General features: G+C 41.9%; 1 protein-coding gene across 1 annotated transcript in view; it reads left to right on the top strand.

Moving 5' to 3' along the window:
* The first annotated feature begins 2,038 nt into the window (after positions 1-2,038).
* Positions 2,039-23,412, top strand: part of SCAMP4 (secretory carrier membrane protein 4) — a 36,119-nt gene continuing 14,745 nt past the window's right edge. Inside the window, exons 1-3 of the mRNA XM_070746865.1 lie at positions 2,039-2,302; positions 20,161-20,210; positions 21,707-21,835. Coding sequence (XP_070602966.1) covers positions 20,204-20,210; positions 21,707-21,835 — 136 coding nt within the window. The 5' untranslated portion in view covers positions 2,039-2,302; positions 20,161-20,203. The remainder of the gene's footprint in view (positions 2,303-20,160; positions 20,211-21,706; positions 21,836-23,412) is intronic.

Genomic DNA, 23,412 nt, shown 5'->3' with positions numbered 1-23,412 from the left:
TAAGATGCAGAAAAACAGGACTTTTTCAGGAAAAAAAATCTTTAAAAAACAATGTTATGTATTTAAATAAAATGTTTCGATAAGATGTCTAGAAAGATAGCTGTATACAGTATTACACAAAAACGTTTGAGTCGAGCAAAATAAAAGTGTTTTATGGAATGGAAAAATGGAATTGAGTATTTTTTCCAGACTTTCTTGTATTTTTTTTAAAAAATAGCTACAAATAAACGCCAACATTTAGTATGTGGCATGGAACAAAGGTGAATCCTACCTAATCCTACGTAGCTTCTGCTCTGGCAATCTCACACTACTTACCAGAGCTTACAAAACTTTTGCCAGACCCATCCTCGAATACAGCTCATCTGTTTGGAACCAATATCGCATCTCAGACATCAACATCCTTGAAAATGTCCAAATATACTTCACCAGAAGAGCCCTTCACTCCTCCACTCGAAATAGAATACCCTATGAGACTAGACTTTCAATCCTGGGCCTAGAAAGCCTAGAACAAATTATGCTGCAACATCCTGCCTGTCGGCAACTACTTCAGCTTCAACTACAACAACACAAGAGCACACAACAGATTTAAACTTAATATCAACCGCTCCAAACTTGACTGTAAAAAATATGACTTCAGTAACCGAGTTGTCGAAGCGTGGAACTCATTACCGGACTCCATAGTGTCATCCCCAAACCCCCAACAATTTACCCTTAGATTATCTATGGTTGACCTATCCAGATTCCTAAGAGGTCAGTAAGGGGCGAGTACAAGTGCACTAGAGTGCCTTCTGTCCCCTGTCCTATTGCTCTCCTATATCTCCTATTCCTTTCTTCTATCCCTATATCTCTTCTTCTATTCTTTCATTGATATGTTCTATTACTATATCTTCTTTTCTATTCTTTCTTAGATATATTTTACTATGAGTATCTCCTCTATAACCTTCATCATGTATTTTACTATGTGTATATAGATATATAGCCACTAAAACCCTCATTGTGTATTGGACAAAATAAATAAATAAATAAATACATAAGTGCACTGGTGTGCCTTTCGTCCCCTGTCCAATTGTCTTTCCTTTCTCTCACTTATCATATATATTTTCTTTCTTTCATATATCCTCTCCTCTTAGTTTACTTTACCCTTATATATATTACATGTCTATTTTTCTTCCTATGCATTTGTGTATTGGACAAATGAATAAATAAATAAAAAATGAATGAATGAATGAATAAATAAACAAATTCATTGCTCTATATGAACTATAAAGTGCCATCAATAATATGGTATTTGGATAATGTGCTAAATCAGTTGTTTATTACATTTTTATACTGCCTATCTCACTGTTACAGAAATTCTGGGCAATAGTTTGCTTCATTTAGTTTCTTCCATTAACTATAGTTCCTTGAGTGTAACTGGATTCACATATCATGACATTCTTTAAAGCAGTGTTTCTTAACCTTGGTGACTTGAAGATATGTTGACTTCAACTTCCAGAATTCCCCAGCCAGCTATTTTGGGGATATTTTTGGACAGAAGATATTTGAACTTGTTTTTATATTCCTCATGCTCAAATTTCTCTTTTGTGATTTGATTTGTACATGTAGACACATATACATATTGTGGTGTTGTTCTTTCTTCAAGAAAGGAATTTTTAAAAAGAAAAAAAAAGGCAGAAGCCACTCCTTCGGTTATCTTCAGTTGCTGCCTTCCCAAATCTTTGAAGGTCACCAGATTTCACATGTTTACAATTAGGATGTTTACACCAATAAGCTTCAATATTTTCCTCAAGAGGGGAGAAACATTCAAGCGAAACCCGCAATTGACGCTTTTCGTACGCTTCCATTAACTACAGAGTTTACATTTTCCTTCGCTTTTGACCGATCCGTTAAGCCTATCGCTCCTCGTCAAACGACTTGAAAGGCTGTTCTCAACCCAGTCCGCCGGCGGAGAACGCCGGGACCTGTAGTCTAGCCTCGAACGCAGTCCTACGGGCAGCGTCGTCTAGAGAACTACAACTCCCGGCAATCCTCCGCTGGGGGGGGAAAAAGAGCTTTGGGGAAAAGCCAAAGGCGAACGGCGGCAGATGTTCAAGACGGCAGCGGAGGAGGACGCGGTGCGTCTCACGAGGAGCTTTTGAGGCGACGGCGACGCTGTTTTGCCTCCCACCCGCCCACCGTTGGCTGCGGAAGATTGGTGACGTTGGGAAAGGCGGGGCTTTGCACAAACGGCCGCTGTGTGAGGGGAGTCGTTTGCACGCGCGGGTCGGACCTGGAGGTGCAAGGCAGCTGGGCGAGCTGGCAGGTGGGTGGAAGGTGGACGGCTTCGAGATGGTGCGTGGGGTTTGCACAGCAGGCGTCTGTGCAACCCAACGCGCCCGTGGTGGTTGTGGGGGCAAGTGGGAAAGGCGGGGGAGCGGTTGGGCAAACACGGAAGGGGGGGGGAGGCGGCCCGCGTTTGAACTTCGAGCCCAGGCTTGTGTAACGCTGGTGCTTTTCTACCCCGCCACCCATTAAGGGTGTTTAATGGGTGGAGTGGTGGGTGAATTAGGCTTGGCAATACCAAAAAAATGCTCCCTTGGGCTTCTCAGATGGAGCCGAGCTGTTCTGGGCAGGAAAGAACCTCTTGGCTTGCTTCAAGTATTTAATAATAATAATAGTAATAGTAATAATAATAATAATAATAATAATAACGACAACAACAATAACTATAACTATAACAATAATAATAACGTACTATGTAACTATTCTCCTTTCTTTTTCTATTCCCTTTTTCTTTTCCACTTTCTTTTCTTTCTTTTTGTCTCTTTGTCCATCTTTCTCGCTTCTCTTTCTCTATTTTCGCTAGGTTTTTCTTTTTTCTTTATTTTCTTTATTTATTTTATTTATTGGATTTGTATGCGGCCCCTCTCTGTAGACTCGGGGCGGCTAACAACAGTAACAAAAAACAGCATTTAAATCCAATACTAAAACAACTAAAAAACCCTTATTGTAAAACCAAACATCCATACATACAAACATACCATACATGAATTGTAAAGGCCTAGGGGGAAAGGATATCTCAGTTCCCCCATGACTTTCTTTTCTTTCTCTTAATTATATGTTAGCAAGAGTCATTTATTATTCTTTTTGAATTGTATTGTTTTTCTATTTGTGGATAAAACTAAAAATAAATTTATTATTATTATTATTACTATTATTATTATTATTACTATTATTATTAATTATTAGATTTGTATGCAGCCCCTCTCCAAGGACTTGGAGCAGCTAAAGTATGGGATGTATGTGTTTGTGTGTGTGTACTTGACACTTTTTTTGGGTATAAAATTTTCTTTTATCTCCAACATACTATAAAAACAACATCTGCAATAAAAAAACACAAGAGCCAATGCCTAAAGTAATAATGCATAGCATTTCTTTGTTACATTAAACAATCAAAAAGAAAGTCTAAATATCTCAGAATACATTTTTTACTAAAGTGATTTACTCTTCCCTGCTAAATTAATGAAAGGTTAACTACTCATCAAACGTATATCTTCTAACAGATAATGATATTATAACATCTATTCCCTTATATCCCCTTTTCTGTCTATACTGCTCAAAAAAATAAAGGGAACACTTCAACAACAAGTAAATCAAACCTGTGAAATCAAACTGTCCACTTAGGAAGCAATGCTGATTGATAATCAATTTCACATGTTGTCAGCACATTCAACTTTGTACAGAACAAAGTATTCAATGAGAATATTTCATTCATTCAGATCTAGGATGTATTCTTTGTGTGTTCCCTTTATTTTTTTGAATAGTGTACTATTTCCTGTATTTTATCTTAGGATGGATATATGTTTATCCCAGGCATGTTTAAATTCAGTTGCTGTGGATTTACCAACCACATCTGCTGGAGGTTTGTTCCAAGCATCTACTACCTCCTGCCGCACGAATCCCAGCGACCGGTTAGGTCCCACAGAGTTGGCCTTCTCCGGGTCCCATCGACAAAACAATGTCATCTGGCGGGACCCAGGGGAAGAGTCTTCTCTGTGGCGGCCCTGACCCTCTGGAATCAACTCCCCCTCGGAGATTAGGATTGCCCCCACCCTCCTTGCCTTTCGCAAACTCCTCAAAACCCACCTCTGCCGTCAGGCAGCGGGAAATTGACTCCCCCAGGCTGTGTCCCGTTTTACGCAAGGTTTGTCTGAGATGTATGATTGTTTTTTATACTTAGGGTTTTAAATTGCTTTTTATTGTTGGATTTGTACCATGTTTTGTGTTGTGAGCCGCTCCGAGTCTCTGGAGAGGGACAGCATACAAATGGAATAAAGCTAATCTAATCTACTACTCTTTCAGTAAAGTAATATTTTCTCATGTTGCTTCTGATCTTTCCCCCAACTAACCTCAGATTGTGTCCCCTTGTTCTTTTGTTCACTTTCCTATTAAAAACACTTCCCTCCTGAACCTCATAAGAACATAAGAAGAGCCATGCTGAATCAGACCAAACCCCACCGAGTCCAGCATTCTGTGTGACACAGGGGCCCACCAATTGTCCATGGGGATCTTGAGCAGAAAGAGAAGGCAAGACCCTCCCTTTCCTTTGACCCCCAACAAATGGTACTCAAGGGAATCCTGCCTGCCTCAACCAACATAGAGGCGGCACATGTACATCCATTTCAATAACCACCGATACACTTGGCATCCATGAATCTGTCTAATCCTGCCTTGAAGCCATCCATGCTGGCAGCTGTCACGAAGTCTTCTGGAAGGGAATTCCATAAACCAAGGACCCTCTGGGTGAAGAAATATTTCCCTTGATTTGTCCGAAATGGTATAAGGCCATGATGGCAAACGTATGACACATGTGCCACAGGTGGCACACGGAGCCATATCTGCCGCCACACGAACCGTTGCATTATCTCAGCTCCAGTGCATGTGTGAATTGGCCAGCTGAATTTCAGCTTATGTGGAGGCTCTGGGAGGCGTTTCCAGCCTCTGGGGGAGTGGGGGGAGGGCATTTCCCCCTCCCGAAGCTCCAGGGAAGCCTCTGGAACATGATGAGGGCAAAAAATTGGCCTACCAGGCCCAGTGGAAGTCAGCCTTGGTTTCTTCAGCCTTGAAAGATGGCACTTAAGGGGTGACTTGATCGAAGTGTATAAAATCATGCATGGGATAGAAAAGGTGGCTAGAGAAAAATTCTTTTCTCTATCACACAATACTAGGACGAGGGGGCCCTTCCTAAAGCTCATAGGTAAGAAAGTGAGGACAAGTAAAGGGAAATATTTATTCACCCAGAGGGTCGTTGGTTTATGGAATTCACTTCCAGAAGAGGTCGTGACAGCTGCCAGCCTGGATAGCTTCAAGGCAGGATTAGACAGATTCATGGATGCCAAGTGTATCAGTGGATATTGAAAAGGATGTCCATGTGCCGCCTCTATGTTGATTGAGGCAGGCAGGATTTCCTTGAGTACCATTTGTTGGGGGTCAAGAGAAAGGGAGGGTCTTGCCTTGTCCTTCTGCTCAAGATCCCCATGGACAATTGGTAGACCCCTGTGTGACGCAGAATGCTGGACTCGATGGGCTTTGGCCTGATTCAGCATGGCTCTTCTTAGGTTCTTAGGAAATGGTGGAGCAGGGCATCCTGCATGTATGTGCAGGGGACAGGGCAGTGCAGAGGGGGCCACACACACATGTGCAGGACAACATTGAATTATGAGTGTGGGCACATGGGCGCTTTCAGCACCCGAGGAAAAAAAGGTTCACCATCACTGGTATAGGGCCATGATGGTGAAGCTATGGCACGTGTGCCACAGGTGGCACGCAGAGCCATATCTGAGGGCACGCAAGATCTTTTTATTATTTTATCATTTTTATTATTTATTAGATTTGTATGCCGCCCCTCTCCAGAGACTCAGAGCATCTTGCCCTATGTTAGTTCTAGTGCACATGTGTGCGCTGGCAAACTGGTTTTCGGTCTTGGGAAAGACCCTTTTCATACTCTGGAGCAGGGGGTCCTCAAACTTGGCAAGTTTAAGACTTGTGGACTTCAACTCCCAGAATTCTCCAGCCAGCTATGCTGGCTGGAGAATTCTGGGAGTTGAAGTCCACAAGTCTTAAACTTGTCAAGTTTGAAGACCTCCACTCTGGAGGCTTAAGGAAGCTTCCTTGAAGCCTCTGGAGTGCAGAAAACAGCCCAGTGGGCAAACTTGAAGTCCGTTTTTTTGAACTTCCTGTTTGCCCGTTGGGCAGTTTTTGGCACTCCGGAATCTTCAGAGAAGACAGGGTGGAAAACATCCCACCGAGGGGGCATATGCGCACATGTGGGATTTGGCACGCACGTGGGCTCCCATTTTTGGCACGCAAGAAGAAAAAGTTTCGCTATCACTGGTACAGGGGGCGGCATATAAGCCCCATTTAATAAATTAATAAATTAATAATTTAATATAGGGACTCCCGCTTTAGCAGAGGGTTGGACTAGATGATCTACAAGGCCCCTCCCAACTCTAATAAATAAAATAAATAAGATCTCAGGCTCCCCTGTTGTGAGCTGGAGCGTTTTTTGCGGAAGTTAAAAGGCAAACAAGAGGCTTGAGAATTGACTTTGCCCTCAGGAAACAGGTTCCTAAGCGTGACCTGCAGAATTGTAGATCCTGCAAAAAGTCAATGATTTCAGCCAGGCTCCCCCAGCCCCAGCCTAGTAAACTCCCTATACAGTGTTTCCTCGATTTTCGCGGGGCATGCGTTCCGAGACCGTCCGCGAAAGTCGAATTTCTGCGAAGTAGAGATGCGGAAGTAAATACACTATTTTTGGCTATGAACAGTATCACAAGCCTTCCCTTAACACTTTAAACCCCTAAAGTGCAATTTCCCATTCCCTTAGCAACCATTTAGATCATTACTCACGATGTTTTTTTATTAAAGTTTAATTAAAAAAATATTTATTAAAGTCGGATGAAAGTTTGGCAATGACATATGACGTCATCGGGCGGGAAAAACCGTGGTATAGGGGAAAAACCCGCAAAGTATTTTTTAATTAATATTTTTGAAAAACCGTGGTATAGACTTTTTGCGAAGTTCGAATCCGCGAAAATCGAGGGAACACTATTTTATTTGTTTGTTTGTTTGTTTGTTTATTTATTTACCGGTAATCAAACATATACAAGATAGCAGGTGTTGGTATATACATATACATAAGCATAAGCAAAGTAGGTACAGATAAATTAGGACAGTAGGACAGGAATGGTAGGTACGTTGGTGTACTTACGCACGTCCCTTACAGACCTCTTAGAAATGGGGTGAGGTCGATTGTAGACAGTCTAAGGTTAAAGTTTTGGGGGGTTGAAGAAGAAATCACAGAGTCAGGCAGTTTATTACAGGCATTGGTCACTCTGTTGCTGAAGTGGTATTTTCTGCAGTCGAACAATCTACCTTGAGTTTGTTTCAATTGTGTGCTCGTGTATTGTTGCAGTCGAAGCAGAAGTATTCATTGATATTGTATAATCGCTTCCCATTATCCCCAGCTAGCATGGGGTGACTAGTGCTGTGGATCTGAAAATGACTAAGCTGGAAAGGTTTTGTTAACTAGACTGTTCCCCTTTTTGAAAACTGTTTAAACTATTTTTTTTAAAAATAGTTATTCAGTTTCATTTCTATAGCTGTCCATTTCGTGCAGTGAAAAATATTCGTAGGCTTATGTCAAAAAAATAAACGTGGTCATAGAAACCAGTTTCAGCTTTGCCACCATCCATGGTGGGAACCTTTTCCTTTATTTTTTCCACGATAATTTTAGGGGGGGAAATAAACTCAACCTTGTACAGTGCTTCCCTTCATTACTCCAAACCACTTATCAGAAAATCCCTTTTACTCAACATGGGTCAATTTAAATATCCCTGTTGTGATTAGGGTAATGGATTGTGTTGCTACTCCCCATTTATTCAATTTTGGGTTATTTACCTAGCTTTAGGAAGCACTGGGCTAGTAGAATTGCCATCTCAGAAATCAGGCTTGTAAGATGACCCCTTATGGAGTATCTTCTTCTTGTGCCATATCAGTCATTTGACGTTGGCAATCCTATTTTTGTCAACTGCCGTATGAAAAAATTGCTGCTGAGTTTTGTCCAAACCAGTCCCTTCGATTTGGAAGCCATGATATTCTTATTATTATTTGAGTCCTATTGGGATTGAGCGGCATAGAAGTCAAATATACTGCTCAAAAAAAAAAAAATGGAACACTCAAATAACACATCCTAGATCTGAATGAATGAAATATTCTCATTGAATATTTCATTTGCACAACTCTTCCCTTTGCACAACAGTATGTGAAATTGACTGTCAATGAGTGTTGCTTCCTAAGTGGACAGTTTGATTTCACAGGTTTGATTTACTTGAAGTTATATTCTATTTTTTAAGTGTTCCCTTTATTTTTTTTGAGCAGTGTAAATTAAATTAAATTACATTAAATTAAATTACATTAAATTAAATTCTTCCTGGACCTCATTTGCCTTTAGTCTTCCCCTGGAAGATTAAGTGAAGGATGCCGTATTTTTCTGGGTGTCACATCACATGTCCCAAATATTCTAACTTTCGCATTTTAATGGCTTTGATGATTTCCCTTGGCTTTCCTAGGCGGTTTATCACCACCTCATTTGTGATATGACAAATGACATACTCCTCCTTTGGAGTATGGAAGAAAATATTAGGATGTCTATATTTTTATCTCATGCTCTGCTAATATTTAATGTATGGATTATAAATATGTACAAGTATGTTTTATAATGTACATATATTAGTACATATGCATAATTCATAAATAAAAGCTAAGATATATATATATATGCAGAGCACTGAGCCATTTTTTAAAAGATAAAAAATCCATAAACAAACATTTTAGAGACTCCTATTGTGGAAGGAGGATACAGTGTTCCCTTGATTTTGGTGGGTTCGAACTTCGCGGAACATCTATACCACGGTTTTTCAAAAATATTAATTAAAAAATACTTCGCGGTTTTCCCCCTATACCACAGTTTTTCACGCCCGATGACATCATATGTCATTGCCAAACTTTCGTCTGCCTTTAAAAAACATTTTTTAAATAAACTTTAATAAATAAACATGATGAGTAATAATCTAAATGGTTGCTAAGGGAATGGGAAATTGTAATTTAGGGGTTTAAAGTGTTAAGGGAAGGCTTGGGATACTGTTCATAGCCAAAAATACTGTATTTACTTCCGCATCTCTACTTCGCGGAAATTCGACTTTCGCGGGCGGTCTTGGAACGCATCCCCTGCGAAAATTGAGGGAACACTGTATACGTATATTTCCTTTAGTTATATGATGTAAGCAGCAAGATAGAATGACTAGTTTTTGAAACTTATGATTTCTGCCAGCTCATCTATAAAAAATTCAACCAATGGAATGCCATGGGGAATGGCTTTCTTGAGAACTAAAAACCAAGAGATAATTTTTATTTTTTTAAAAAGAAAAACCACACCAGTGAGACTTGCTCCATTCATTTAAAGTGAGGAAACCCCCAATGATGGTCAAGCTTGCAAATTTATTTGGTCTTAGTGAGATCTAGCCAGTATTAGTGGATGCTTTATTCAGGAATTCAGGATCAGTACTCTATCAGAACCAGGTGTAATAATCCCAAATGTACTCCAATGAATCCACTTACAGGCATTCTCTATGGAGTGAACTTTTTATTTGGTTCTTAAACCACACAAATCCATGATATAATTTGCTTGGCCTTGGCTTTTCATATTATGACAACTGAGCTATTACAGCTTTGAATGGTAGTTTAAAGCTCAACCTTGGAAATATATGGACTTAAATTCCCAGAATTTCACAGCCAGCCATGCTAAAGTTCCCAAGGCTAAGAAACACTGAACATGTACCAATGGCCAAGGCAATTATAGTGTTTTTCAGCAAGCTATGGTTGAATTATGGTTTAGCTATGGCTGTTTAGGTAATTGGGAGTCAGGAAATACTTTAATCTGCTGTAATATTTCATGGCTGAGAGGGTATTTTTGTGCGTATCTGTACATTTTTTATGCATCTTTATGTGAGATTATAAAGAGATTTAGCCCAGAAATGGGTTTTGGCAATTCTGACAAATTATGGAGAACTGGTAGCAGAAATGTTGAGTAGTCCAGATAACCGATAGTGGAAATTCTGAGTAGTTCAGAGCAGGGATCTCCAACTTTGAGGACTTTAAGATTTGTGGACTTCAACTCCCAGAATTCCTCAGCCAGTTTGCTGAGCAAACCTGTCACGTTGCTCACTCTGGTTGTGCCAGCATTTCAACTCCTCCTTCCGCTTCCGCCCAGGTGTTGAACATATGATGGCCTTGAACTTCTCAAAAGAATGCATCTGCTCCCTCATGAAATCACCCCTCCCAAATGCCCATAAACCACCAGGCCTTCTACAGATAGTGTGGCAAGCCATTGACTTATCACCAACTTCTGCTCCGACTTGATATCTTTCCCCTGCCAGGCCCACCAAGCCAAACCACGCCCCCTAAGCCACATCCACAGAACCAGTAGTAAAAAAAAAAATTGAATCTCACCACTAATTTAGACCTGCAAGAAATTTATCAATGATTAAAAAAAAGAGTATTTGCTAAAAATAAATTCAGGAGCTTTCATTAAGAGAAGAGACTAATGATATATTTTTCTTTTAATTAATTATCTTTGCCACCTAAGAAAATCAGCTCGGTAGCTATAGAAATCTATCAGCATAAAAATGTTGATTTTAATCAAATCAACATTCGATTAGAAGAAAATGTTTTACTATAAAATGGCAACAAATCAGAACTTCTCAGCTGTGGTGGAGTGCCAAGGAGGACATGGACTGCTAGTAGTGCAATTTTTTATTTTTGTACAGCTTTGCTTGAAGGAAGGAAGTGAAGTCAGGAAATGGCAAATCTAAAAGGATATCAGCCTGTCAAGGATGATAATAGAGTACTGGGAATTGAATATGAAACTTACAGTACGCCATTTGGTGAGGGATACAACCTTAATTATGTAAACTGCCTGGTGTGTAAATGTTGACGTAGAGTGGTATGGAGCCACCTCATATTTAATACAATAGTGAAAGGTATTTATTTATTTATTCATTCATTCATTCAGTGGCTTTTGTAGGGCGTTGCTCTTGTCAAACCTGGTCCTTCCAGGAAGTGTCCAGACATGGGTTGCTGATAACTTAAATTTCATAGAGTGGAAGAAAGCACACGTTCATTAGCCATTCTTGTCCTACTACAACAGGAGTCTCCAAACTTGGCAACTTTAAGAATTGTGGACTTCAACTCCCAGAATTCCTCAGCCAGCTGGCTGAGGAATTCTGGAAGTTGAAGTCCACAAGTCTTAAAGTTGCCAAGGTTGGAGCTTTGCTGGCTGAGGAATCCTGGGAGTTGAAGTCCACAAGTCGTCCTCGAGTCTACGGAGAGGGGCGGCATACAAATCTAATAAATGAATGAATGAATGAATAAATAAATAAATAAATAAATATGCCAAGGTTGGAGACCCCTGTACTACAAAACCAGCAGGGAGCATTTAGTCAAGCAATAGAAGTAGAAACATAGAAGATTGACGGCAGCAAAAGACCTCATGGTCCATCTAGTCTGCCCTTGTGCTATTTCCTGTATTTTATCTTAGGATGGATATATGCTTATCCTAGGCATGTTTAAATTCAGCGACTGTGGATTTACCAGCCATGTCTGCTGGAGGTTTGTTCCAGGCATCTACTACTCTTTCCATAAAATAATATTTTCTCACGTTGCTTCTGATCTTTCCCCCTCAGATTGTGCCCCCTTCTTCTTGTGTTCCCTTTCCTATTAAAAACACTTCCCTCCTGAACCTTATTTAAGCCTTTAACATATTTAAATGTTTCTTTCCATAAAAGAATTGTAGGTTTATTGTCAGAATCACTATAATGTTCCAAGCTGAGCTAAGATTAATGAAGCAAATTAGGAATTACAAAAGAGCCTGTTTGGATAGCTTCAGAATAAAAGAGGTGTGTGTGTATCAGCTGCTCAAAGAAAATGATAAAATGTTAAGTGGTAGCAAATAAAAGTTGGAACTAATCAATATCCATTTCCACCTAATTTCATTCGAGAAAATGCATGACATTTTAAGCATTTCTGAAGCAACAATCTAAACAGGACTCAGTTTGAGAGAAATGTGGTCTAGAAATATATATTTTCCTTGAATTACAGAAAAGTTACAGAAATAATAATAAGTAATAGGATCTAACAGCGCTGAAGTTTACAGAAGATCTAGCCAAAGTTTTTTGTATTATTTTGAGAAATTATGGAATGCTGGAGGGAAGTAAATACAGTATTGTCCTTTTCCTTCAGGAAGATGCAGGCAGGATCAGAGAATTATGAATCTGGTAGCAATAGCAAATAACACTAGTTTGTGTTTTTTATAATTTATTAAACATTACAATTAAAATGCAAGAACTAATCCAAACTGGGAAAAGAACTGAAAGAAGAAGTAAAGGAGGAAAAATGGACAAGAAAAATGAATATAGAAAAGGAAAAAAAAGAAATACATAATTATTTCCTTCTTCATCAACAATACTTATGCACAATTTAATAAGTGATTTTTTTTAAATTAAAATGCAATAAGTTATCTTTTCTTTCCATATTTCATCTCTTAACTATATAAAAAAATTAAAACCTTGTTATTCAGTCCTGGTCAGCCAACGCCCACTAGGTGTTACCAGAGATAACATATCTATTTTAACCTTGATAAACCAACTTTGTATTCCTTCCTTGTAACAATCTTGATCTTTATTCCCTTCAAATATTGTTATAGAACTTTCTCCTTTTTTTCATTTTTTTTTTCTCTTCCTCAGAAAATGTTTCAAAACTTTTCAAGTCTCTTTTCCAAATCCAATATAGGAAACTTATCTAGGTCGCTCTCTTGGTTTTATAGAGCCATTTTCAAATTGGTCTTGTCCAATAAAATTTGTTTCTCTTCCATATCTTCTTTTAGAGACAGTCTATACATAATGGAACACGGTGGCTCTGGCTAGGACGCTAAGCTTGTTGATCGAACCGCAATTCAGCGGTTCGAATCCCTAATGCCGCATAATGGGGTGAGCTCCCGTTACTTGTCCCAGCTTCTGCCCACCTAGCAGTTCAAAAGCACCTAAAAATGCAAGTAGTAAAATAAGGACCACTTTTGGTGGGAAGGTAATAGCGTTCCGTTCATCTTTGGCGTTTAGTCATGCCGGACACATGCTCATGTAGAGGTCTTCAGACAGCGCTGGTTCTTCGACTTTGAAACGGGGCTGAGTACTGCCCCCTAGAGTCAGGAATTACTAGCGAGAGGAACCTTTCCATTTTTTATCCATAAAAGCAGACTCTTAAAATGGACATTTGCCTCCATTGTTTACAAATATCCTTCAGTCTATACATTATAGGCGATTCTTCATTTATGACCCCATCTGAATGCAAAATTTCTGTTGTTAAACGAGAGAGTTAAGTGAGTTTTGCCCCATTTTACATGCCCCATGTTTATACTATGGGTTGTGGTGGAGAATATGAGTGAAGGATCTTCAGAAAGTACAAAACTTTCCAAAGTAAAGAACCAAAGTTCACAGGTTGCTGAACCGCAGTAGTAAATAGAATAGAAAGTACCTGAAACTACCAGTAACCCATAGCATAAACACCAGAAGGGGCTTCACAATGAGGAATAGAAACATTGGCAGCTGCAAAACAGCTGCCAGAAGAAATTGCTTGCTTAGCCTTAGGAGAGGAATATATAAATTGTCAAGGTTCCGACCCAAGCAAATCAGAACTTTGAGTCCAGACACTTCCTCAAAGGACTTCTTTATTGGATAAATCATATCGGCACACTTGGTTGAAAATCAAAGAGGGCCCACAGAGTTGGCCTTATCCGGGTCCCGTCGGCTAGACCAGTGTTTCCCAACAGTGGCAACTTGAAGATATCTGGACTTCAACTCCCAGAATTCCCCAGCCAGCATTTGCTAGACAGTGTCAGTTGGCGGGGCCACATAAGAGGGCCTTCTCTGTGGTGGCTTCGGTTCTCTGGAACCAACTGCCCCCGGAGGCCCATTCTGCCCCCACCCTACTGGCCTGCCAGAAACCCATTAAAACCCGGCTCTGTCAGGAGGCCTGGGGCCGTTGAGTATGGTACTATCTAGATCCGGCTGACAATGCAACTGTCATAAATAAGAGTTCTTTGCCAAGCAGCTAAATTTTGATCACATGACCATGGGGATGCTAGAGTGGTCGTAAGAGTGAAAAATGGTCATAAGTCACTTTTTTCAGTGCCATTGTAACCTCGAATGGACATTAAATGAACTGCTGTCAAGGTCTAGCTGTATTACCTTTAATTGTAATCTTTAGTTCCTTCTGGCTCCCTCTAGTGTTCAACCTTCAAAGTGCCATCCTATGATATATTTTTTAAGGGATCCAAAGCAGCATTTTCCCACAGGAGGGATTCTTCTAGTTACTTTCAAAATCTATAATAATAATAACAATAATAATAACAACAATAATTATAACAACAACAACAACAAACAAACAACAGCAGTGAGAAGGGACCTTGGAGGTCTTCTAGTCCAATCCCCTGTTTAGGCAGGAAACCCTATACTACTTCAGACACATAGTTATCCAACATCTTCTTAAAAACTTCCAGTGTTGGAGCATTCACAACTTCTGGAGGCAGGTACCAGTACATGGTGGAGCACATTCAATTTGAGATTATGGTTAAAAGGATGAATTTGATTAATGAAACTGATTTGCGACAACTGAATGGGACAAGGTAAGACGATATATGGCGAGTAGAATCCGAGACCAAGCTATAAAAATAAGTTGGAATCATTGTATAATATGTAAATAAATATTTCGCTCCTGGGTTAAAATGGTTTATACAAGAAAACCCCCCGATTGGTGGTGGGGTACGAATGTTTGTCTGGTGGTGGGAACAATCACTGAGCACTTGTTATATGTTGCGTGTGTGTTTTTATATTATAAAATCAATAAAAATATATAATAAAAAACAATTTAAAAAAACAACTTCTGAAGGCAAGCCGTTCCACTGATTAACTATTCTGACCAATGTACCCTCTAATTTTTTTTCGGTGTGGGCGGAAAAGTATAGTGTCTGAGCGACAATCCCTTTGGGACTGGGCGGCATAGAATAAATAAATAAATAAATAAATAAATAAGAAAAAATCCCTTCTTTTTTATTAAAAGAAATTAATAATTTAAAAAAACCAAAATCCATTACTATTAAAACTAAATCAACCAGCAAAACCAAAAACATAACTATTAATAAAAACAGGTGAGGGCTGGGGTTTTTTTCTCTCTTATTATTTAAGTGCTTTTACCATATGCTTTAAATCAAGAGTCACTTTCTGTTTCTCTCTCTTTCCTGTCATTCTCTGCCTCAATCATTTTCTCATTTCTCTTTTCTCCCCTTTTTTCTATCATTTCTCTCTATCTCTTCCTTCCACTCTTCTCTCTCTCTCTCGCTTTCTCTGTCTCTCTCTCTCTTGCTTTCTTCCTCTCTCTCACTCTCTTCCTTCCTCTCTCATCTCTCTCTCTCTTTCTTTCTTTCTTTCTCTCTCTCTCTCTTTCTCTCTCTCTCCCCCTCTTGCTCTCTCTCTTTTTCTCACTTTTTCTTGTTTTCTTTCTCTCTCTTGCTTTCTCTCTCTTTCTCTCTCTTTCTCTCTTGTTTTCTTTCTCACACTCTTTCTCTCTCTTGTTCTCTCTCTCTTGCTATCTCTTTCTCTCCCCCCTTTCTCTCTCTTTCTCACTTTCTCTCTATCTTGCTGTCTGTTGCTCTCACTCACTCTCGTTCTCTCTCCATTCTTCTCAGCGGAGGCTGGCGAAGGTGATATTCAATGTCGGGCGCGCGGGCGGTTGTGCGCGCTCCCTATCTCCATACCAGCCCACTCGGAACATTCAAAATAAGAAAAGCCTTCGCCGGCGGGTGCCCAGGAGGGTACTTGTGGGGGCGCGCGCACACACTCGCAGCTTTCGGGGAACGGTGGTTCTGACTATCAGGAAATTTCTCCTTAGTTCTAAGTTACCTCTCTCCTTGCTTAGTTTTCCCCCATTGCTTCTTGTTCTACCCTCAGGTGCTTTGGAGAATAGGTTGACTCCCTCTTCTTTGTGGCAACCCCTGAGGTATTGGAATGCTTATTTCAAACTCATCTGGACTCTCTATTCCATTGTTAACTTTCCAAAAATCAATGTTCTGAAATCTCTCTTTTGCTATTCATTTTTTTAAAGTCCTTAACTTTGCACTTAAAACTTTTTTTTTACTAAATACTGAAGAAAACACACCTGATTCTAACCTGTCTTTGCAAAGGTTCCTAATAACTAAAAAGCAATTTGGAAGCAATTTCCGAAAGTCATTTAAAAATGTAGCTTGGTGAACATTTATGTCCCGAAGTGAATTTAATTCACAAAAAACAAACATTTAAATCTTTAAATGCCACAAAATGTCTGCTGCATATTTGAGCTACTGCAGAAACAAAACTCAGCATATAACCTAAACATAATGAGTTCTCATAGACATTACAATAACTGTTGCTTTTCTAATTAAATAAACCCTTAGTAAACAAACAAGATAAACGGGAAAAAGGCAGATTTAAATATTCCAGAATGATTTTAATCTAGTTCAAATTTTTCCTCCTTTAACTTGATGTCCTCCAGATGTGATGTCCTCCAGATGTTCTGGCAACAGCCAGAATTCATACATCCCTCCATCTAGATGTAGTTCCATTGAGCACTACACGTTGAGTGCATTTATTTAGCCAATTTTGAATCCATCTGGAGCTGTTGCTGTCCATCCCACATTTTTCTAGTTTACTTATTGGTAGGTTATGGTCTACTTTGTCAAAAGCCTTACTGAAGTCCAAGTAAGCCACATCGGTAGCATTCCCCTGGTCCACTAATTTTGTCACTTTATCAAAGAATGATAGTCTGGCATGATCTGTTTTTGACAAACCCAAGCTTATTATCATTGTATCTATTTTTTAAATTCTTGTGAACCCTCTGAGTCCACGAGGAGAAGGGAGGCCTATAAATCTAATAAATAAATACATTTCTGGGAATTGGAGCCCCAATGGTGTCAGATTTGGTGAGGCTGGACTTCAGTCTCTTAGGTCAGTGTTTCCCAACCTTGGCAAAATGAAGATATTTGGACTTCCACTCCCAGATTTCCCCAGCCAGCATTCGCTGGCTGGGGAATTCTGGGAGTTGAAGTCCAGATATCTTCAAGTTGCCAAGGTTGGGAAACACTGTCTTAGATTCCATTTCACAGGCGAAGACTGAGCATAGAATCTCGCTCACGTGAAGTAATTATTCCTCTCTACAGTACTTTGGTACGACCACACTTGGAATACTGTGTTCAGTTCTGGGGGCCCCAATTTTAAAAGGACATTAATAAACTAGAGCAAGTTCAAAGGAGAGTTACAAGGATGGTGAATGGTCTGGAAACCATGTCCTATGAGGAACGGTTAAAGGATCTGGGGATGTTTAGTCTGCAAAGGAGAAGACCAAGAGGAGACTTGATAGCTGTCTACAAATATCTGAAGGGCTGTCACAGAGCAGAGGGATCAGCATTGTTCTCATTAGCACAGGGAAGGACTAGAAACAATGGAATTAAACTGCAAGGCAGTAGATTTAGATGAGATATAAGAAAAACTTTCCAACAGTAAGGGTGATAAACCAGTGGAACAGTTTGCCACAGGAGGTGGTGGACTCGCTTTCACTGGAGGTCTTCAAACAGAGACTGGACAGTCATCTTTCTGGGATGGTTTAGTGAATCCTGCATTGAGCAGGGGGTTGGACCCGATGACCTTCGAGATTGTATTGTATTGTATTTATTGGATTTGTATGACGCCCCTCTCCGGAGATTCGGGGCGGCTAACAGCAATAATAAGACAGCGTACAATAATAATCCAATACTAAAAATGATTAAAAACCCATTATTATAAAACCAAACATACATACAGACATACCATGCACAAAATTGTAAAGGCCTAGGGGGACAGAGTATCTCAATTCCCCCATGCCTGGCGGCAGAGGTGGGTTTTAAGTAGCTTATGAAAGGCAAGGAAGGTGGGGGCAATTCTAATTTCTGGGGGGAGTTGGTTCCAGAGGGCCGGGGCCACCACAGAGAAGGCTCTTCCCCTGGGTCCCGCAAGTGGCATTGTTTAGTTGACGGGACCCGGAGAAGACCCACTCTGTGGGACCTAACTGGTCGCTGGGATTCGTGCAGCAGAAGGCAGTCCCGGAGATAATCTGGTCCGGTGCCATGAAGGGCTTTATAGGTCATAACCAATTGGAGATCCCTTCCAATTCTATGATTCTACTTGGAATCATGTAGGCATTTCCCCCTTTTATAAATATTTGGGTTTTTTGAAATGCATACTTAAACTGTTTGCTTGATTAGATGCTCTGGCCGACCAATTGTACTCAGCATTTCTGAATATATGATTTGATCGTCCTTAAATCAGCACTGATTTTCTGGATCTGATTTTCTGACATCTTCCTCCTGCTGCTGCCTGACAGAGTTTGCTGCTGCTGAGAGGAGACACTTGCCTCTTTGTATTCTCTTGATATTTTTTTAAAGGCCTTCTCAGAATTGGCACAAGGGGTCTTCTGTCTCTTTGCTGAAGGGAGGACTTGTTGCCCCTTCCATAGAGAAAGGCCTGCATTACGCAGATTATGTATCGCTTGGCTAAAGGCGCTAATGCTAGAGCAAAGTGCTCCTAAGTTTTGCAATGATAATCAAATCATAATGGCTGATATATTCTCCAGACACTGGTAATTATGCTTGGGGCTGTATTATGCTAATACAGATTTGTGCAAATGGCCTTTTATGTTAACATCTCTCTCAGATATATATATATAAGTTCAAATCCCAGTGAGAGGATATGGCTAGCTGATGAGGGTTAATTCGTTCCGCGACCAGGTTCTTAAGTAGAAAAGAATTTTTCCCATAGGAATCAATGTAAAAGCAAATAATATGTGCGATTGGGGAAACCACAGGGAGGGTGGAGGCCCTGTTTCCTCCCAGGAGATTCCTAGAGTGGCTCCACAGAGGCTTCTCCCTCCCTTTTCCAGCCCTGTGTCCTCCCAGGAGATTTTATTTATTTATTTATTTATTTATTTATTTATTTATTTATTTATTATTTGGATTTGTATGCCGCCCCTCTCCGAAGACTCGGGGCGGCTCATAACACGTGGAACAAATCATAAATAATCTGACAAATTTAAAATATTTAAAGATTTTAAAATCCCATATACTAACAGACACACACACAAGCATACCATGTATAAATTAAACATGCCCAGGGGGAGATATTTCAGTTCCCCCATGCCTGAAGGCAAAGGTGGGTTTTAAGGAGTTTACGGAAGGCAGGAAGAGTAAGGGCAGTTCTAATCTCCGGGGGGAGTTGGTTCCAGAGGGCCGGTGCCGCCACAGAGAAGGCTCTTCCCCTGGGGTCCACCAACCGACATTGTTTAGTTGACGGGACCCGGAGAAGGCCCACTCTGTGGGACCTAATCGGTCGCTGGGATTCGTGCGGCAGAAGGCGGTCTCGGAGATATTCTGGTCCAATGCCATGAAGGGCTTTAAAGGTCATAACCAACACTTTGACCGGAAACTGACCGGAAACTGATCGGCAGCCAATGCAGACTGCGGAGTGATGGTGAAACATGGGCATACCTAGGTAAGCCCCTGACTGCTCTCGCAGCTGCATTCTGCACGATCTGGAGTTTCCGAACACTTTTCAAAGGTAGCCCCATGTAGAGATTCCTAGAGAGGCCCCACAGAGACTTCTCCCTGCCTTTTCCAGTTACACTTTCAGAGGCTCAATTTTGTAAATGGAAAATGGTTCTTGAGAAGAGGCAAAAAAATATTGAACACCTGGTTCTTATCTTGAAAAAATTAATAAGTAGAGGCGTTTGTAGGTAGAGGTACCACTGTGTCTCCTTCTGGATTGTAGGAGAATAAAGACAGGCTGATTATGGTGTGATAGACCTGGTCCAGTGATGGCCAATTGCTGACTCATTAAGAGGTTTGACAAATTGAACCCTTTGTCCTCCTTTTTTATCATGTGCTGAATCTCTGGGAAATGAAAGCCTCAATCTCTCTTTGGACCTAACATTTCTTTTCCTCTGTTTTAGACCCAGCTCTTCCTGGTGTAACACTTTCTGGAAAAAAAAAGGAATGGCAGGTAAAAATCCAACTGGAACAATTCAAATTTTCTCTTTCAAAGCTAAAATTGACTTGGATGACAGCCGTTTCTCTAGTCCAGTGGTCCTCAACCTGGGGGTCGGGACCCCTTTGTGGGTCGAATGACCATTTTACGGGGGTCGCCTGAGACCCTGGGAAAAGACAAATTTCCCTGGCATTAGGAACTAAAGCTTCTATTCTGGCATCTTAGAACATATTTTTACAATCTGACCAGTTAGGCATTTACAGTGGGGGTGTCCCTCTGACCTTCCTACCAATCAGCTCAAAGCTCTGTTGGGAGAATTGGCGGTAGACTTATGGTTGGGGGTCGCCACAACACGGAGAACTGTACAGTGATCCCTCGAGTTTCGCGATCTTGATCTTCGCGAAACGCTATATCGCGATTTTTCCACCCGATGACGTCACTCCCTTCCTTTCTCATCTTTCTTTCTCTCTCTCTTTCTCTATCTTGCTTCTTCCTCTCTCACACTCTCTTCCTCCCTCTCTCATCTCTTTCTTTCCTTCTCTCTCTTTCTCTATCTTGCTTCTTCCTCTCTCACACTCTCTTCCTCCCTCTCTCATCTCTTTTTTCCTTCTCTCTCTTTCTCTATCTCTCCCCCTCTTGCTCTCGAGCGGCGGGCGGCACCCAGGGAAGGTTCCTTCGGCCGCCCAGCAGCTGATCTGCTCGGCAGCGCAGTAGCAGCGAGGAGCCGAAGATGGGGTTTCCCCTTTGCGTGGGCAACGGGGAAACCCCATCTTCGGCTCCTCGCTGCTACTGCGCTGCGGAGCAGATCAGCTGCTGGGCGGCCAAAGGAACCTTCCCTGGGTCTTCAACTCCCAGAATTCCCCGCCGCCCACGCAAAGGGGAAACCCCGATCGTGCACCGAGCGGCGGGCGGGCGGGCAGCGGAAAAGCGGCGGCCGGAAAAGCGGCGGCCGGAAAAGCGGCGGCCGGAAAAGCGGCTCCTCAGCTGCTGGGCGGCGGAAGGAACCTTTCCTGGGTCTTCCCAGGTGCGGAAGTAAAAACACCATCTGTGCATGCGCGGCCATGGAAAAAAGGGCACGCATGCGCAGATGGTGTTTTTACTTCCGCACCACTATATTGCAAAAAATCGAGTATCGCGAGGGGTCTTGGAAAGTAACCCTCGCGATACTCGAGGGATCACTGTATTAAGGGGTCGTGGCCTTAGGAAAGTTGAGAACTACTGCTCTAGCCCCTGTTGAGCTGTATGAATATACATGAACATCTTTCTGTTAAAATATGTCACTTACAAAGCTACTTTGTTCATGACAGCATTGCCTAAAAGTCTTAAAACATAATTTTGCTTAGGTTGCAATTTCTTGCATTCCTGATTACGTTAGGCTGTTTCTATTATTTGTGTTCCTCAGAAACTCTGCAGGCTTGTTTGTATATTTTATCTTCAGACCGATTTACTGCTCTGATGACTAAAGCTGCCATTCACTCTGTTAATTTGCCTGATTTTTATCCCCTTTGTAGAGAGAGTGAACAACTTCCCCCCGCTTCCTAAATTCATCCCGCTGAAACCGTGCTTCTACCAGAACTTCACTGATGAAATCCCAATTGATTACCAGACTCTGGTGAGGCGGATCTATCGCTTGTGGATGTGTAAGTTCAGCTCTATTGGAAATCTTATTATATTATATTTCTAAATTTAATCTGGTCTTTTTTTTTTTTTTTGGTCTTTATCTTCAGGTTTCAGTTTTGTTTTTAAATAGCAAGGTACCCAGCAAGATATCCTTATGGATATGGAGTGGAAAGCTAACACAAAAACTAGTGCAAACTTCCATCCAGACTAGGGAGTGTCAAACACAAGGCCCGTGAGCCACATCCAGCCCGCAGCGTGCTTAGAATTGGCCCGTGGCCCACCCTGGAAACGGCAAAGGGCCGGCCTGCGGTGCCTCTTCCAACGAAAATGGAGCTTGGGATAGACAAATGAAGGCCTCCTAGGCTCCGTTTCCAGTCACGGCAGCCTCCTTCGGCCCTCTGTCAGTGAAAACTAAGCTCAGGAAGGACACAAGCAGGCCTCCCGGGCTCCGTTTCCAGCCATGACAGCCTCCTGCACTCCTGTGCCAATGAAAATGGAGCTTGGGAGGGCCACACACAGGCTCCTGGGCTCTGTTTCTAGCCACAATGGCCTCCTGCAGCCCTCTGCCAGCGAAAATGGAGCTTGGGAGGCCCATACGCATGCCTCCTGGATTCTGTTTCCAGCCATGACAGCCTCCTGCAGCCCTCTGCCAATGAAAATGGAGCTTGGGAGGGCCACACACAGGCTCCCGGGCTCTGTTTCTAGCCACAATGGCCTCTTGCAGCCCTCTGCCGGCGAAAATGGAGCTTGGGAGGCCCATACGTAGTCCTCTCAGGCTCCATTTCCAGCCATGACAGCCTCCTGTAGCCCTCTGCCAATGAAAACAGCTCGGGAGGGCCACGCACAGGCTCCTGGGCTCTGTTTCTAGCCACAATTGCCTCCTGCAGCCCTCTGCCAGCGAAAATGGAGCTCAGGAGGCCCATACACAGGCCTCCTGGATTCCATTTCCAGCCATGACAGCCTCCTGCAGCCCTCTGCCAATGAAAACAGAGCTCGAGAGGGCCACACACAGGCTCCCGCGCTCTGTTTCTAGCCACAATGGCCTCCTGCAGCCTTCTGCCAGCAAAAATGGAGCTCGGGAGGGCCACACAAAGGCCTCCCGGGCTCCGTTTCCAGCCATGACAGCCTCCGGCAGTCCTGTACCAATGAAAACGGAGCTTGGGAGGGCCACACACAGGCTCCAGCCACGATAGCCTCCTGCAGCCCTCTGTCAGCGAAAATGGAATTTGGGAGGGGCACACGCAGGCCTCCCGGGCTCTGTTTCCAGCCACGCCGGACTTCTGCAGCCCTCTGCCAGTGAAAACTGAGCTCAGGAGGGCCGCATGCAGGCCTTCTAGGCTGTTTCCAGCCATTATCTAACATGAGGTGCTGAGAGGTGGCATTGCCTAGATCAGTGTTTCCCAACCTTGGCAACTTAAAGATATCTGGACTTCAACTCCCAGAATTCCCCAGCCAGCATTCGCTGGCTGAGGAATTCTGGGAGTTGAAGTCCAGATATCTTCAAGTTGCCAAGGTTGGGAAACACTGGCCTAGATTGCATAGAATCGGTCAATTAACACTTATTAGTCTAATCCTGCCTAAGAAGGATCTACTGGCA

Source organism: Erythrolamprus reginae, chromosome 1, assembly GCF_031021105.1.
Source record: "Erythrolamprus reginae isolate rEryReg1 chromosome 1, rEryReg1.hap1, whole genome shotgun sequence".
Taxonomy (NCBI): domain Eukaryota; kingdom Metazoa; phylum Chordata; class Lepidosauria; order Squamata; family Dipsadidae; genus Erythrolamprus; species Erythrolamprus reginae.
This window is presented reverse-complemented; position numbering and strand designations above follow the sequence as displayed.